This window comes from Hirundo rustica, chromosome 2 (genome assembly GCF_015227805.2).
Source record: "Hirundo rustica isolate bHirRus1 chromosome 2, bHirRus1.pri.v3, whole genome shotgun sequence".
In the NCBI taxonomy this organism is placed as follows: Eukaryota; Metazoa; Chordata; class Aves; order Passeriformes; family Hirundinidae; genus Hirundo; species Hirundo rustica.
Window position 1 is genome coordinate 91499672 of NC_053451.1, and position 12624 is coordinate 91512295.

Sequence of the window (12624 nt, forward strand, 5' to 3'; positions counted from 1 at the left end):
GCAAAGAGGGTAAGAGCTGTGGGACTGTCAGTATATTTTAAGTATAGCAGGAATCCTGTGACTGTCAATGGGTTGTTTGAGATTGAGAACTGGAGAAATTTTTAATTACACTTCAGAAACATGGCCCAGTAGCCTCATTTTGACCAAAGCATTTGAACTGGCAGGAAAGATGGCTAATTCCAGTGAGTAGAATCTGAGGCTTCCTCTTGGGAATTTCACCACAGGGCTCATCCTCAAGCCACCAAACCCGTAAAACTACAACTTGCAAATCTGTCCTGCCTTGAGGGTTGCTGGTCCCTCTTTTAGCCCATGTTCCCAGCTGTGTTTTAGAGCTCAATTTCTTAATTATACTACCCACAGTGCCTGGAAAAAAGGTTTCTTACCACAGCTGCTACAATATTTGGAGACTTGTTTTCTAGAGCATTGGATCTCAGTAAGAAGGCCTTTATGCTTACAGATTAAATTTATAGTTGCTCTGAACCACAAAGTATAGACTCGCAGAATATTACAGGTTGGAAGGGACCTTAAAGATCTAGTCCCAAGCCTCTGCCACGGGGTACATTTCCCACTAGGCCAGATTTCTCAGAGTTCCATCCAACCCGGCCTTGAAAACTGCCTGGGTTGGGGCACTCACAACCTCTCTGGAAAACCTGTGCCAGTGCTTCACTACCATCACAGTGCAGAATTTCTTCCTCATATCTAACCTAACCCATCCCTCTTCTAATTGTAGCCATTACTCCTTGTCCTGTCACTACAGTTCCAGACCGAGTCCCTCTCCTGCTTCCCTGCAGCCCCCTCAGATACTGGAAGGTTACTGTGAGGAACCTTCTCTTCTCCAAGCTGCACAACCCCAACTTCCCCACCCTGTCCTCGTAGGGGAGATGCTCCGGTCCTATCAACTTCATGTCTCTCTGGACTTGCTCCAACAGTTCCACGTCCTTCTTATGGTGAGGGCGCCAGAACTGTTACTTAGCTTTAGGTAAAAATTCGTTATCTATATATAAATATATAGATATACATAGTGTGTATGTATATATACTATATATAGTATATTATTTAGGTGATAAATATATTATCACCATATATATTTTTGTACATTACTGAGGTGAGCTTATTGTAGTTTTAAGGTGACAAAATGCTAAAACTTGGTTTCTCACAATTTTCCACGGCAGATTTCCTACAGCCGCTCCCCGCCGCCGCCCCTCATCGTGCGCCTGCGCAGAGCCGGCCAGGCCCCGCCCCCCCCGGCCGTTGATTCGGGGGCGGGAGCCGGGCACGCGCCGGGGCTGCGCGCGCCGCACGGCCGAGCGGGAACTTGCGTAACGCGCGGCGGCCGCGTCGCTCCTGCGCTTCCTTCCTCCTTTCCCCCTCCTTCCCCTCCCTAGGCGCCGGGCCAAGGCCGCCGGGCCGGCCGGGAAGGCGCGTTCCGCCGCCACAGAGGCCGGGCGCGGCCTCCGCTGCCGCGGCGGCGCCATGATGAGGCGGACGAAGCCCGAGGTGGAGCGCTACGTCGCCTCTTTGCAGGCCGCGGCTCGGTCCCCCAGAGAGGTAAGCGGGGCCTCGCGTTGCCCGCCCTCGCCGGGCCCGGTGGCGCCGCGGCCGCTCCGTGCGGCCGGTGTGGGGCCCCATCCCGCGCCCTCTCTGGGCGTCCTGAGGCACCGCCGGCCCCCGCGCCGCGGGGCGGCCTCGCTGCCCACGGGCCGGGGGGCGGCTGCACTCGATGGGCCGGGGGGCGGCCGCTCTCTGCGGGCTCCCCGCGCCGAGCTCGGTGTCGGGGCTTGGTCTGCTTGGCCCGTCCTCGTCCGTGGCGGTAAGAGGAAAAATGATCCCTCTCTGAAGGGGTGTCTTTCCGGAGACGCTCAAACCCCACCTGGACGCGCCTGTATCGCCTGCTTTAGGTGACCGAGCCATTGGCAGAGTGTCCAGATGATCCTCAGAGGTCTCTTCCATTCCTGACTGTTCTGGTATTCTGTGAGTTATGGGGTCTTTGGGAGTATTTCTGAGCGGGTAGTTACTCAGGGTCTCTGTAAATCGAGTGAGGTAGGGGAAGTTGAGGAGGGGCCGAGGGGTTGCACGTACTTGAGGTGCTTTCCCTAACTGGGAGCAGCGGTTTACTAGAGCTGTGCACCTGTATTTTACAACTGATAAGCCCTAGTGTAGTTTTAGAGTCCACCCGTTCTCCGAGTACAAACTTCAGTTTTGTGAGCGTTTTAGTTCCTGTGTTTCCCGAGTTTTGTTTCTCAGAAAAAGATTCCTGAGTTTCGTTTTTTCAGAAGAATCGAAACCAGGAAGACGTGAAGCACTTTCAGTTTTATGCGTTGTGTCATTAATATTCTTTTCCTTGTAGCAGTATTAGGAGAGGGGGAACTGGGAAAAAAATAATCGTTCTGTTGTGTTTTAGTAACTGGCCAGAACGGCTTAGGGTCTCTGCATAACTTGTTACCGTTTTTCATTACATCTGGAAAAGGACCACAGTCTGATGCAATTCGTGGGAGCTATTTAATGCTGAAAGATCCTGTTCTACTGCTCTTGAATTGATACTTTTTTTTAGTTAGAATATTCAGCACTGTGTTGTATGGTATGAATACATCCATGTTCACCATTATGCAGTAGGGCCTTTATGCCGGCCTTGTGCACATCATCATTTCTGTCTTGCCCAACAGCAACAAAGTTGTTCTGTGGCTTAATTGATTGAGTGCTGTTTAGAGCAGGCAATGTCCAGGACACAACTCGCAGAATCATAGGTGCTCTTTTAATTGTTTTGATACTCCTACTAAGCTCAACAACAAAATCTCTCCTGTTGTGCTTAAGACTAACTGGTGCATATTTACTTGTTTATTTATTTATTTTTAAAGTAATGCTTACAGTGAATTGTATAAGTGCAGTCACTGGTGGAGAATATTACTGATTTTCCTGTTGTGTTGATTTAAGGAGGGAGGTACTTACAAGGCTGCAAAGCATTTACTTTGAGGTTTCTTTTCATTCATATTTAAAAGAAGATGCCAAATCCAGCTCCATTCTGACATGCTTCAGTTTCCCTTTTATAACAGGCTTCAAAATATACAGTCTGGAAAGGAGGTATCCTAGGAGTTCTGCTTTAATTTTTAACTGCTCCTTAAAGTTTTGCATGAATAACAGTGGTGAGGGAGGAAGACTTGTAATTCAGGAGATTTCCAAATGTACACACTTATTTGAAATCACAGATGTAATTAGCTCCAGTATTTCTTGGTTCAAAAGCAGAGTTGTTTTTGAGCTGATACGGGGAGCTAAAGCTTTAAATATGCCTGATTTCCTTCTATCTTTTTGCTTGTAACTTTGTCAGTTAACTCACTCTTTCACTTTTCCTCCTGATCATGCTTCTTTCACCTTGGCTTCTTTGTTACTTTTTTGTTCTACCTCCCCAAAAATACCTTTGGAGATATTTCACCTCTCGCTCGTAGGGTGTGTACTTTAAAGTTACTTTAGTCAGAAATAAACTACTGCGCAAATACATTTCTTACCCAAACTGAGAATGACTTAAGCGAAAGTTACTTTTCCTCAAGTATACTTAAACAGAAGTGTCTACTGGCAGTACACTACAGTAGGGCTAAATGGCAGATCTCTCTTGATTTGTGGAATATCTTTTTCCTTGCTACATTGCAAAGGAATAAACTAAATGTAGGTGACCCTATTCTTCCACTCTCTTTAACGAGTGATGTATGAAATGCCACATGCTCAAAGGCTTGTTGTTTTCTTCTCTTGTAATCTCTGTCTTCTTAGTAGCCTTTTTACAGCAAAAACTTCTATTCTTTTCATTCTTAACCTACATCTTTCAGAAACAAACCCTTATACATGATGAGTGGGTTTGAGCTGATAACGAATTGTCAAATTCTGTTGCTCGAGTATTAGGCATTGCTGAAAAGAAAGGTCTCTCATTAGGGAATTACTTTTGAAGTACTGAATGTCTAAAGTGTTTTTGTCATGGTTTTTCTCCTTCAGAAATCGATGAAAGGATTCCTCTTTGCGAAGCTGTATTTTGAAATAAAAGAATATGAACTTGCTAAAAGGTAACATGCATTGATGGGCATTTGGGTTTTTGTTCTCTAAAGTATAAAAGAAAAGCTATGTTTATATGAAGTAGGCCAGAGAAACCAAGATAAATATCATGCTGCTTTAAGTTAGCAGTCAGTGTTGACATTGAGTGTTATTTAGACCTTTGTAAAACAATAATTTAAAAGAAGATTAGTTACGTGGGACTGAACTTATGTGGCTGAATTGGCTGGTTTTTTGCTCATTGTATTAAGTAGTTCTTACCATTTCTGCAAACTCCTGCTTTTGTTTTTTTAATCAACAGAAATACAGGCTGGTGAGTAAGTAGCATTTGTACAGGTATAAACCATGTTGCTGCTTACTTAAAGGTCCTGACAGTGTTTGGAACACAGCATGTCTATACTTCTGTGGTCTGGTCAAAGCACGTAGAACAAAATATGTCTGTGTCCTGTGTGGTAGATAAAGATGCCATTAGAGCTTGGGTGGGAAGGGAGAGTGTTAGTGAAAAGTACTGATCAAGAAACTGACTTTTTTTCCCTTTTATAGATATATATCCACATATCTCAATGTACAAGAGAGAGATCCCAAAGCACACAGATTTCTTGGACAAATTTATGAAGCTGAGGATAACATAGAAAAAGCTTTTGGGTGTTACAAGGTAAGTACTGCATTCACCCCTAATGTTCTGCTTTATTGATTTATAAATGGATTTCTAAACTCCTTATATGGCTGAACATTCTCAAGCCCATAGAAGAAAACATACTCCTGGGAAAACTGTCATACATGTTTGACAGTAGAAAGCACATGAAGCACTGCAGAGGATTCCTCACTTGATATCACTTGCTTCTGCAGTATATTTTGAAGTGTGGTGGGTTTTTTTGTTGTTGTTTGTTTTGTTTTGTTTTTTGTTCTGGACTTGATCTTTGCGCTACCTGCTGTTAAGTTCTCTCCAAGTCATGCATTGCCTCTTGGACTACTGTCACAGAATCCTGTAATGCAAACTATGATGACAGCTGGAGTTTAGTTGCCACTGGAAGACTGTAGGCTCACTGTGGGGTTTTGTTTGTTTGTTTTTGAAGAGGGCAGGTACAGAAGGGAGCGACAAATCTTAATTTTGATTAGGTAAGCATATTTCCAGTTGGGTTGCCTTTGTTCTGGTTTCGGAGGGAAAGATTGCCAGAAATCTGGCCAGTACAACTTTATGTACAAAGTACTACCACACTTCTTAAACTGTGTCTTAATTTTTTTTTTTTTTTACATCTGGCTAAACTAGAGGTCCCTAAAGTCCTGCTGCCCGTGTATAGCAGTGGGTAGTGATAGATGCAGAGGAAATTGTGTTTACATTATGTTTCTTTTGCTTTTTTGAATTTCAGCAGTTCTCTTTGGGTGCTGTAAACTAGTGGTGGCATGTAGAAAGGGTTTTCTTATATTTTTGTATTTATAGATATAACTAATCTGAATAGCTGGGTATATTTATGGGGCTGTAACTCGTACCTGTTCTACATGGATCATAATTTAAAGTTGCTTGCTTTTTTTTTTTTAATTTTTGTTTTTGACTCTGCATGGGGAAAAATAGCGTTCTGTGGAGTTGAACCCAACACAGAAAGATCTTGTATTGAAGATTGCAGAGTTACTATGCAACAATGATATCACTGATGGAAGAGCAAAATATTGGGTTGACAGAGCTGCTAAGCTCTTTCCTGGGAGCCCTGCTATTTACAGATTGAAAGTAAGTTCAAAATTACTTCTGTTCAGTGGCTTGAACCCACTTTCAACACCTGTCTGGAGTGCCTTTTGCATGTCACCTCATGCAAAAATTTCTGGCTAAATTATTTTAGCATCTTTTATATTAAAAATATTAGATGTTATGTTCTTTCCAGTCTGACATTTTTGTCCAGTTTTAAGGAAGCTGCAAATGCATGCTTTCATACCCTTTTTAATGTTTCAAGTTTAATCCTCTTCCAAAATGCTGAGAGATTGTTATTTATCACAGTCAAAAAGTTAAAGACTAGATAGGTGTCACTTGTTCTTTCTGTTGTGTTGTTGGCAAGAAGGTAGCTGATCTGTGAACTCAGACTTTCTTGCTTTATACTGCTTTTTTGTTTTTAAATCTGTATTATGATCATTTCTGCAGAGTGTGAGAAATGCTGTAATTCTCAAATACCCCGTAAATATTTTGAGCCATGCAATGTCACTTTTGCACAGGTACATTAATTTTGTCTAGCTGGGCAGCAGCCACATTGAAGCCACAATGTGTCTAGGTTTTTTTTTTAAGCAAGATAGTCTATGGCATGGTCTGTTGTCACTGAACCAATTGTTTTGAGAAACGTTTCTTACTCTTCGTAAGAAGCAAATCCTTCTGAGGATTTTTCTTCTGTGATAGTCACAAACATTTTAAAATATTTGAGTATTTCATCCAACTTCATCTAATACCTGAAAGCTATTAAGTGTACTCTAGCTTGAGTAATGTAGTCTATGTTGTGGAGGAAAGAATGTTGTCTAGTACTGTAGTTGCTCAAAAGACTGATGTAGGAAATGAAATAGTAACAAGTTGTCTTCATGTTTCAACAGGAGCAGTTACTGGATTGTAAAGGTGAAGATGGGTGGAATCAGCTTTTTGACTTGATTCAAGCAGAACTTTATGCAAGACCAGATGATGTCTACATAAACATCAGACTAGTTGCACTCTATCGTTCAAATAACAGATTAAAGGATGCTGTGCTCCATTGCCAGGAGGCAGAGAAGAGAATACCTTTGCAGTCAAGCTTGGAATGGTGTTCCTGTGTTGTAGAGACATTTGAGGTGTTTAATCATATTTTGATCCTGTGGTAGTCTTCCGTATCTTTTTACCTGGTCTGTTTCTCTTAATGTCCTTATTCTGACAGCTATTTCTCAAGGGATTTAACTCCTTCAATTGCAAGTCTACTGAAACCAGTGGAATTATGAAATACTTCCTGTGATTTTTTTTTTTTTAATTGGAATTTTCTCTCTAAAATTAAGCTTTATAGAGTTTCTTGAGTTTCTTACTTCAAAAGCTGAGTTAGACACAGCAGTTCCATTAGGGATAAAATTGCTCAAGCAAATGGTTCCCTGGAACTTTGCTGCTGAAGAATATGTTAAGGTCTCACCTGTGAAACTGGAATATGCAATAAATGCTACTAGTGTGTTTTGGAGAAGTACTGCCCTTGTCTTCATGGAAGGATGACTGTTCCTTATCCTGTGATGAACTTTCTTCTTTAGGAATATCTGGAATCTTTACAAGACTTGGAGTCTGATAAAAATAACTGGAGAACTATCAAGAAAGATCATCTGCTGGCCTATTCCAGCTTTGTCAAACTGACACTTTCTTCTAGAGATGTTCAGGAATGCAGAGAGGCACTTGAAAGGTACTGTTTAAACTTTTCTGTAGTAAGAAAAAGCCCTCCAAGAATGGTTTGGGATCGCATAACATCTGCCAAGCTTCTGTTTCACAGCTTGTTTTTGGATGGGAGACAAGATTCTCTGTACTGACCACCAAGAGTGGTTCTTACTGGGTGTGAAGCCCAAGCTGTCTTTTGACAGATGTTTGAGTGGTCAGCACACAGCCATAGAGAAGACTCATTTCTATATCCTGGGTCTTTGTACCTTCTTTTCCTTCAGTTAGGAAAGTTGTTCTGTACTTCAGCAATTGACTAATCCAGATTGCCCAGACAACTGAAAAAAAAAAAACCCACTGGCCCAATAAACTCCAATCCAAACAAAGCAACAAAAAAAGTCAAACTGAAAAGCCAAAACTACCTCTTGTGTATCAGCTTTATCCTAGACATTTTATTTTTAAATAACACAGTGCACTGGAGTAATTAGGAACTTTGTGTATATAATATAATTGAGAGGGAGGAAACCACCTGAAGCAAGAATGGCCTCCTTCAGAGAAAGCTGGTGGTGTTATAGTTAACTTAAAGGCTTACCATCTGTGGTGCACATAGAGTAGTACACAAAATAGTGTTTTTAGTCAATAATTTGATTAAGAACTGTGTTTTTCTTGCCGTTGCATTTCCTTTGTTACTGTTTTTTGCTAAGTTATCTTTGTTCCTTGGTAGTATAATGGCTGTTATATTGCCATATATTGTAAAAGTATTCTTGAGTCTGTTAATATTGCAGGAATATTTGAATCAGTATGGAATGGATGAGGAATATTTAATGCCCAAGTATATTTTATTTTATTTTTCCCCTCTGATATTGACCATGTTGGGTTTCCTGCTTCTGATTTATTCAAGCGTTTTGAGATGTTCACATCTGAAGCACTTCCAGATCATGGCAATGCTAGCAGCCATTATAATCTTGTTCTGCAGCTGAAAAATTGTTTTAACTAATTTCTGGAAACGCTCTCCTGAGCGGGGATTGTATAGTAATCTACAGGTACTAGAATTTCTGTAGTACCTTCTGTTTTTGAAGAGCCTGTTGATATTTTGGACCTTTCTGATAACAAAAAGAAAGGGCAGAGTCAGCAGTACCTCCTGTATGTCTCTAAATCTGCAGTAGTGAACAAGTTTATCCACGTGGTTCAGGACAAGAGTTTTAAAGGTAGCTGTGCAAAAATGTGATGAAAAAGACTGTAAGTATCTAGGTAATATTTACCTCAATAAACTTGAGAGCTTGGGGAGTTTGAGGTAATGGTACTTTTTAGTAACTTGGGTTTAAGCAAGTTTCTTAAGAAACAGTATTTACCATTGACTCATGAAGTTACTTAATTCAGTTAAATAGCATGAACCCAAAACCAGCTGCTATAGCTTTTACCAGGACTCTGTTTAGAATGAGTCTTCTCTGCATTTTAGTTTTGATCGTGCTCTTCAGTCAGTAAAACCATACGTGAATGTGGCTGACGAGTTGTCTCGTACCTATGTGGAAATGAAAGGACAGCTGTACATGCATGCTGGAGCTTTGCTGCTGAAAATGGCCCAAGACAATGAAGCACAGTGGAGAGCTATGTGTGAACTAGCAGCATTCTGTTACCTCCTGAGTTTCCAGGTAAATGATTTTTCAGTCTAAGCCTTTAGTTGATATTTTTCTTGAAATTTTCTAGCTCTGCCTGTGCTGTATTTCTGCAATGAACTAGTGTTTGTGAATCTAAAGGAGAGTTGTGTCCTTACTCACCAAACCCTCCTCTTTCACAGTTGTTTAAAAGTTTCAAATGACACAAATAGGGTAAAAGTATGCCTTCAACTGTTCCCTTGCCAGAGTAACCTGATTCTTAAGTATTAATGCATCTATTTCCTACAGTATATTTCTTCTTTCATGATACAAAAAAATACACATGCTGAATGTCTACTTCTACTCCTATAGGGAGGAAAGGAGAGGAATTGAATAGTTCCTATATACTTTATACTGTATATATTCCTATATACTATATACTGTTCTGAGGGAGAATTGCAGTAATATACTTGTTGGATAGACAACGGAATTTTTAAAAATCAAGGTTCTTTGCCTTGACTGTCTTTTTCATACAATTGTTCATATTGCAGGTATTACTTCCTCTTGTGTATGCTTAATGTTACTTTTAATAGCTGTACTTGCACATGTGTGCTTTAGGTGGGTTCCCTGCTCTCTTGGCCCATGCCACTCAGAACCACAACCCAATATGTGTACCTTCAGAATGAACAATGCCTGTTTTCCTATAGCTTCCTAATGCTAAAAAATGTTTCCTAATTTCTAAGATTCGTTGAAATGTCCTGCTCTTACTGTGAAAAACCTGTAACAATTTTCTCCTTACTTCACCAGGTTCCTAAACCAAAGTCAAAACTCATAAAAGGGGATCAAACTGGACAAGATATGCTAGAAATGTTGGCCTGTGATCGAAAAAGCCAGTCTGGTAATAAAAAAAAATAGCTGCATGGTTTTATTTTAGTGCAGATTTACTGTAAAGGCTAAGATTTGTTAAAGGACACATTTGTCTATCTTACAACGTTATCACTCCAATGTATAGTAAAACCTTAGAGATTCTGACTACATATGTAAAACAAAACAGTAGTTTGGTTCTGACACCTAAAGTTATTTTTCTCTGCTTAAGCATGCTGGTAGTGTGTTCTTTGTTTCAATAGTGGTTGGGGTTTTTCCTCCTTTTTGACTTTCTAGCATGCTAATGTAGAATTAGCTTTTATTGTCTGTTAAATCTACTGGAAATGGCTTCTACCTGCCGATGCTATTTTGCAAGTGGTGTTAGCGCCAAGAGGAAAAGAAAATACTAGTTTGTTTCCCTGATATTTTCATCCTTTCACTTGTTCATCAGCTCTGTCCTTTGTGCTGCCAAACATACAGTGTTTCAGTCTACGAAATTCTTAGAGGGCCTAGATGAAAACAGATGAACCTGCCAGACATCAGGTTCATTTACTTCAGAATGGATCTTGTTAATGCAGAGTTCTGCTTGTATTACAGCTATTTATTTTAAAGTCATTTGCAATGTCCTTAGAACAGTCATGGTAGGAGGGCTTTGTTTTCCTAAAGAACCGGATTTACAAATTCTTTGGGATTGTTGTCACTAAAAGCTTGGAAAGCCCATGTGCTGAAACACTGACCTAATTACAGGGAGAACATAGCTGAACAGTCTGTAGGTTTCATAAGGGGAAATCCTGTTTCCCGTCCAGTCTTCAGTAGCAAAGAGCAGTCCAGCATAGCAAGCACTACTTTCCTCATGTTCACTGCTTAATTTATGTGAAGTGATATTTTTGTTTTCTAGGTCACATGCTGCTGAACTTAAGTAATGGCAAGCAAGACTTCTTTAAAGAGATTGTGGAATCATTTGCAAACAAGAGCGGCTCATTTGCGTTATTTGATAGCCTTTTTGAGAGTGGAGCTTCTAGGGAGAGGTCTTTTATCGGCACAGATGATATTGGAAATGTCAGTACACAAGCACCAGTGCAAGTGGAACTTCACAAATACGATATTGGTAAGAGGTGTTGCTTTCTGAAACTCAGCACAGCTTTGTGTACCAGAACCTCTTCTGCAAATACTTGTGAAAGCAGTACTAGTACGCAAATACTTGTACTGCAACAAAAGACAAATAGCTGGAATGCTGTCCAAAGTTGCCTTAATGTCATAGGAAAGACTCATACTTCATTGCAATGTAAAGAAGTGCTTGTTCAGTAATTCCTTAAAGATTTTTGGAGAAATAAATAGGTTTGCTAAAATTAGTTCTCTATTGGACTGAATAGGGCAAGAGGGGAAATGATGAGAGTCATCCCCTCAGAAGCTTAAGCGGTTGATGGCTTTGAGCACTTAGCCAAACTACCAAGTTCATCTGTACTGAGGTTTGTAACGCTTCATAAGTGAAACCTGGAATCCTGATGCCCATTGGTCTGTGAAATATCTTTGGCTGCTCTGACAGAGTGAAATGTGAAGCCCAGCTTTGATCAGATAGTAGTATTGAGGGCTTGCAGGAAGCTGACATTTGTATCCAACCTTGTTTTTTGCGTAGGTGCCATTCGATTGCACAATGGCAGTCTCCAGCACCTTGTGTGGCTTGGCTTGCAGTGGAACTCCTTGTCGGTCTTACCCCCCATGCGCAAATGGTTAAAACAGCTTTTTCACTTGCCCCAAGAAACATCAAGACTTGAGACAGATGCTCCTGAATCTATCTGCCTATTAGACCTTGAAGTAAGTGAACTTCCAAGTTATTTAAGGTGTACCATACAAATTAAGTTTTTTGTAATGAGTAATTTCAATTTATTTTTTAAAAACAGGTATTCCTACTTGGGGTGGTATTCACTAGCAACTTACAGCTGCAAGAGAAGTTTAATTCTCACTACAGTGCACATCAGCCTCAATTCTTACCGTTGCCAATATGCAAACAACTCTATACTGAAAAGCAAAGAACCTGGTGGGATGCTGTTCGTACTCTTCTTCAGAGAAAATCAGTGTAAGGCTTTTTCAGTTTGGAGATGTTTGATCAAGCCTTTAGGCAGCATCTGCTACAGCAGCTTATATTTTCCCTATAGATTCTTGTAAACTTAATTTTTTTGGACATATTTTTTCACATGGAAGCTTTGTAGTAGGGATTTGATATGCTTCAAAGATTACTGTAAATGGAATTTTCATTTCTAACAATGCATTTCTAACCTAGAGGCAAGTTAGGACTTAAGCTGAAGGCTGTATTCATCAAGTGAATCATATGTGAACAGATGAAAGCCAGAAAATACTAATCAAGGAATGTTTCTTCTGATACTCAGACCAGGAACTGCAGCAAAGCTGAGAGTTATTGTACAGCATGGCATAAGTACTCTGCGAACACTGGAGAAGCACGGCCTTCAACCTGCCTTAATCATACACTGGGCAAAAAGCTTGCAGAAAACAGTAAGCTGAGATTATTTTTAAATATATGGAAGCTAAAATGTTTTTATTTTCTAAATTATGAACAGACTCAGTGGATGGAGGATTGCATGAATGTATATTATTAAGAACAGCTGATTATTTTATCAAGCAAATTTGTTGTTCTAGTCACCCTATGAAGTACTCTCGTCTTAAGCTATAGTGTTATTTTCTACAAGTATGTTACGTAGCTATTCTGCTTAGTGTGGGAGGACTTTGGAACTTCTAAAGAAAATAGGAGAAGATTATGTAGGA

The 12624-nt window shown here is 40.4% G+C and overlaps 1 protein-coding gene across 4 annotated transcripts in view; it reads left to right on the forward strand.

Annotated features, from left to right (window-relative positions):
* The first annotated feature begins 1424 nt into the window (after positions 1-1424).
* The window catches only part of RGPD4 (RANBP2 like and GRIP domain containing 4), a 32994-nt gene continuing 21794 nt past the window's right edge, over positions 1425-12624 (forward strand). For 3 of the 4 annotated variants that reach the window (XM_040057217.1, XM_058419557.1, XM_040057218.1), the window contains exons 1-12: positions 1425-1548; positions 3979-4046; positions 4576-4687; positions 5606-5758; positions 6601-6831; positions 7270-7415; positions 8844-9036; positions 9787-9877; positions 10742-10951; positions 11480-11658; positions 11745-11920; positions 12231-12354. In XM_040057217.1, the coding sequence (XP_039913151.1) occupies positions 1474-1548; positions 3979-4046; positions 4576-4687; positions 5606-5758; positions 6601-6831; positions 7270-7415; positions 8844-9036; positions 9787-9877; positions 10742-10951; positions 11480-11658; positions 11745-11920; positions 12231-12354 (1758 nt within the window). In that variant the 5' untranslated portion in view covers positions 1425-1473. Of the gene's footprint in view, positions 1549-1934; positions 1972-3978; positions 4047-4575; positions 4688-5605; positions 5759-6600; positions 6832-7269; positions 7416-8843; positions 9037-9786; positions 9878-10741; positions 10952-11479; positions 11659-11744; positions 11921-12230; positions 12355-12624 lie in introns of those variants that run through there. The other variant, XM_040057219.2, reaches the window with a different exon arrangement.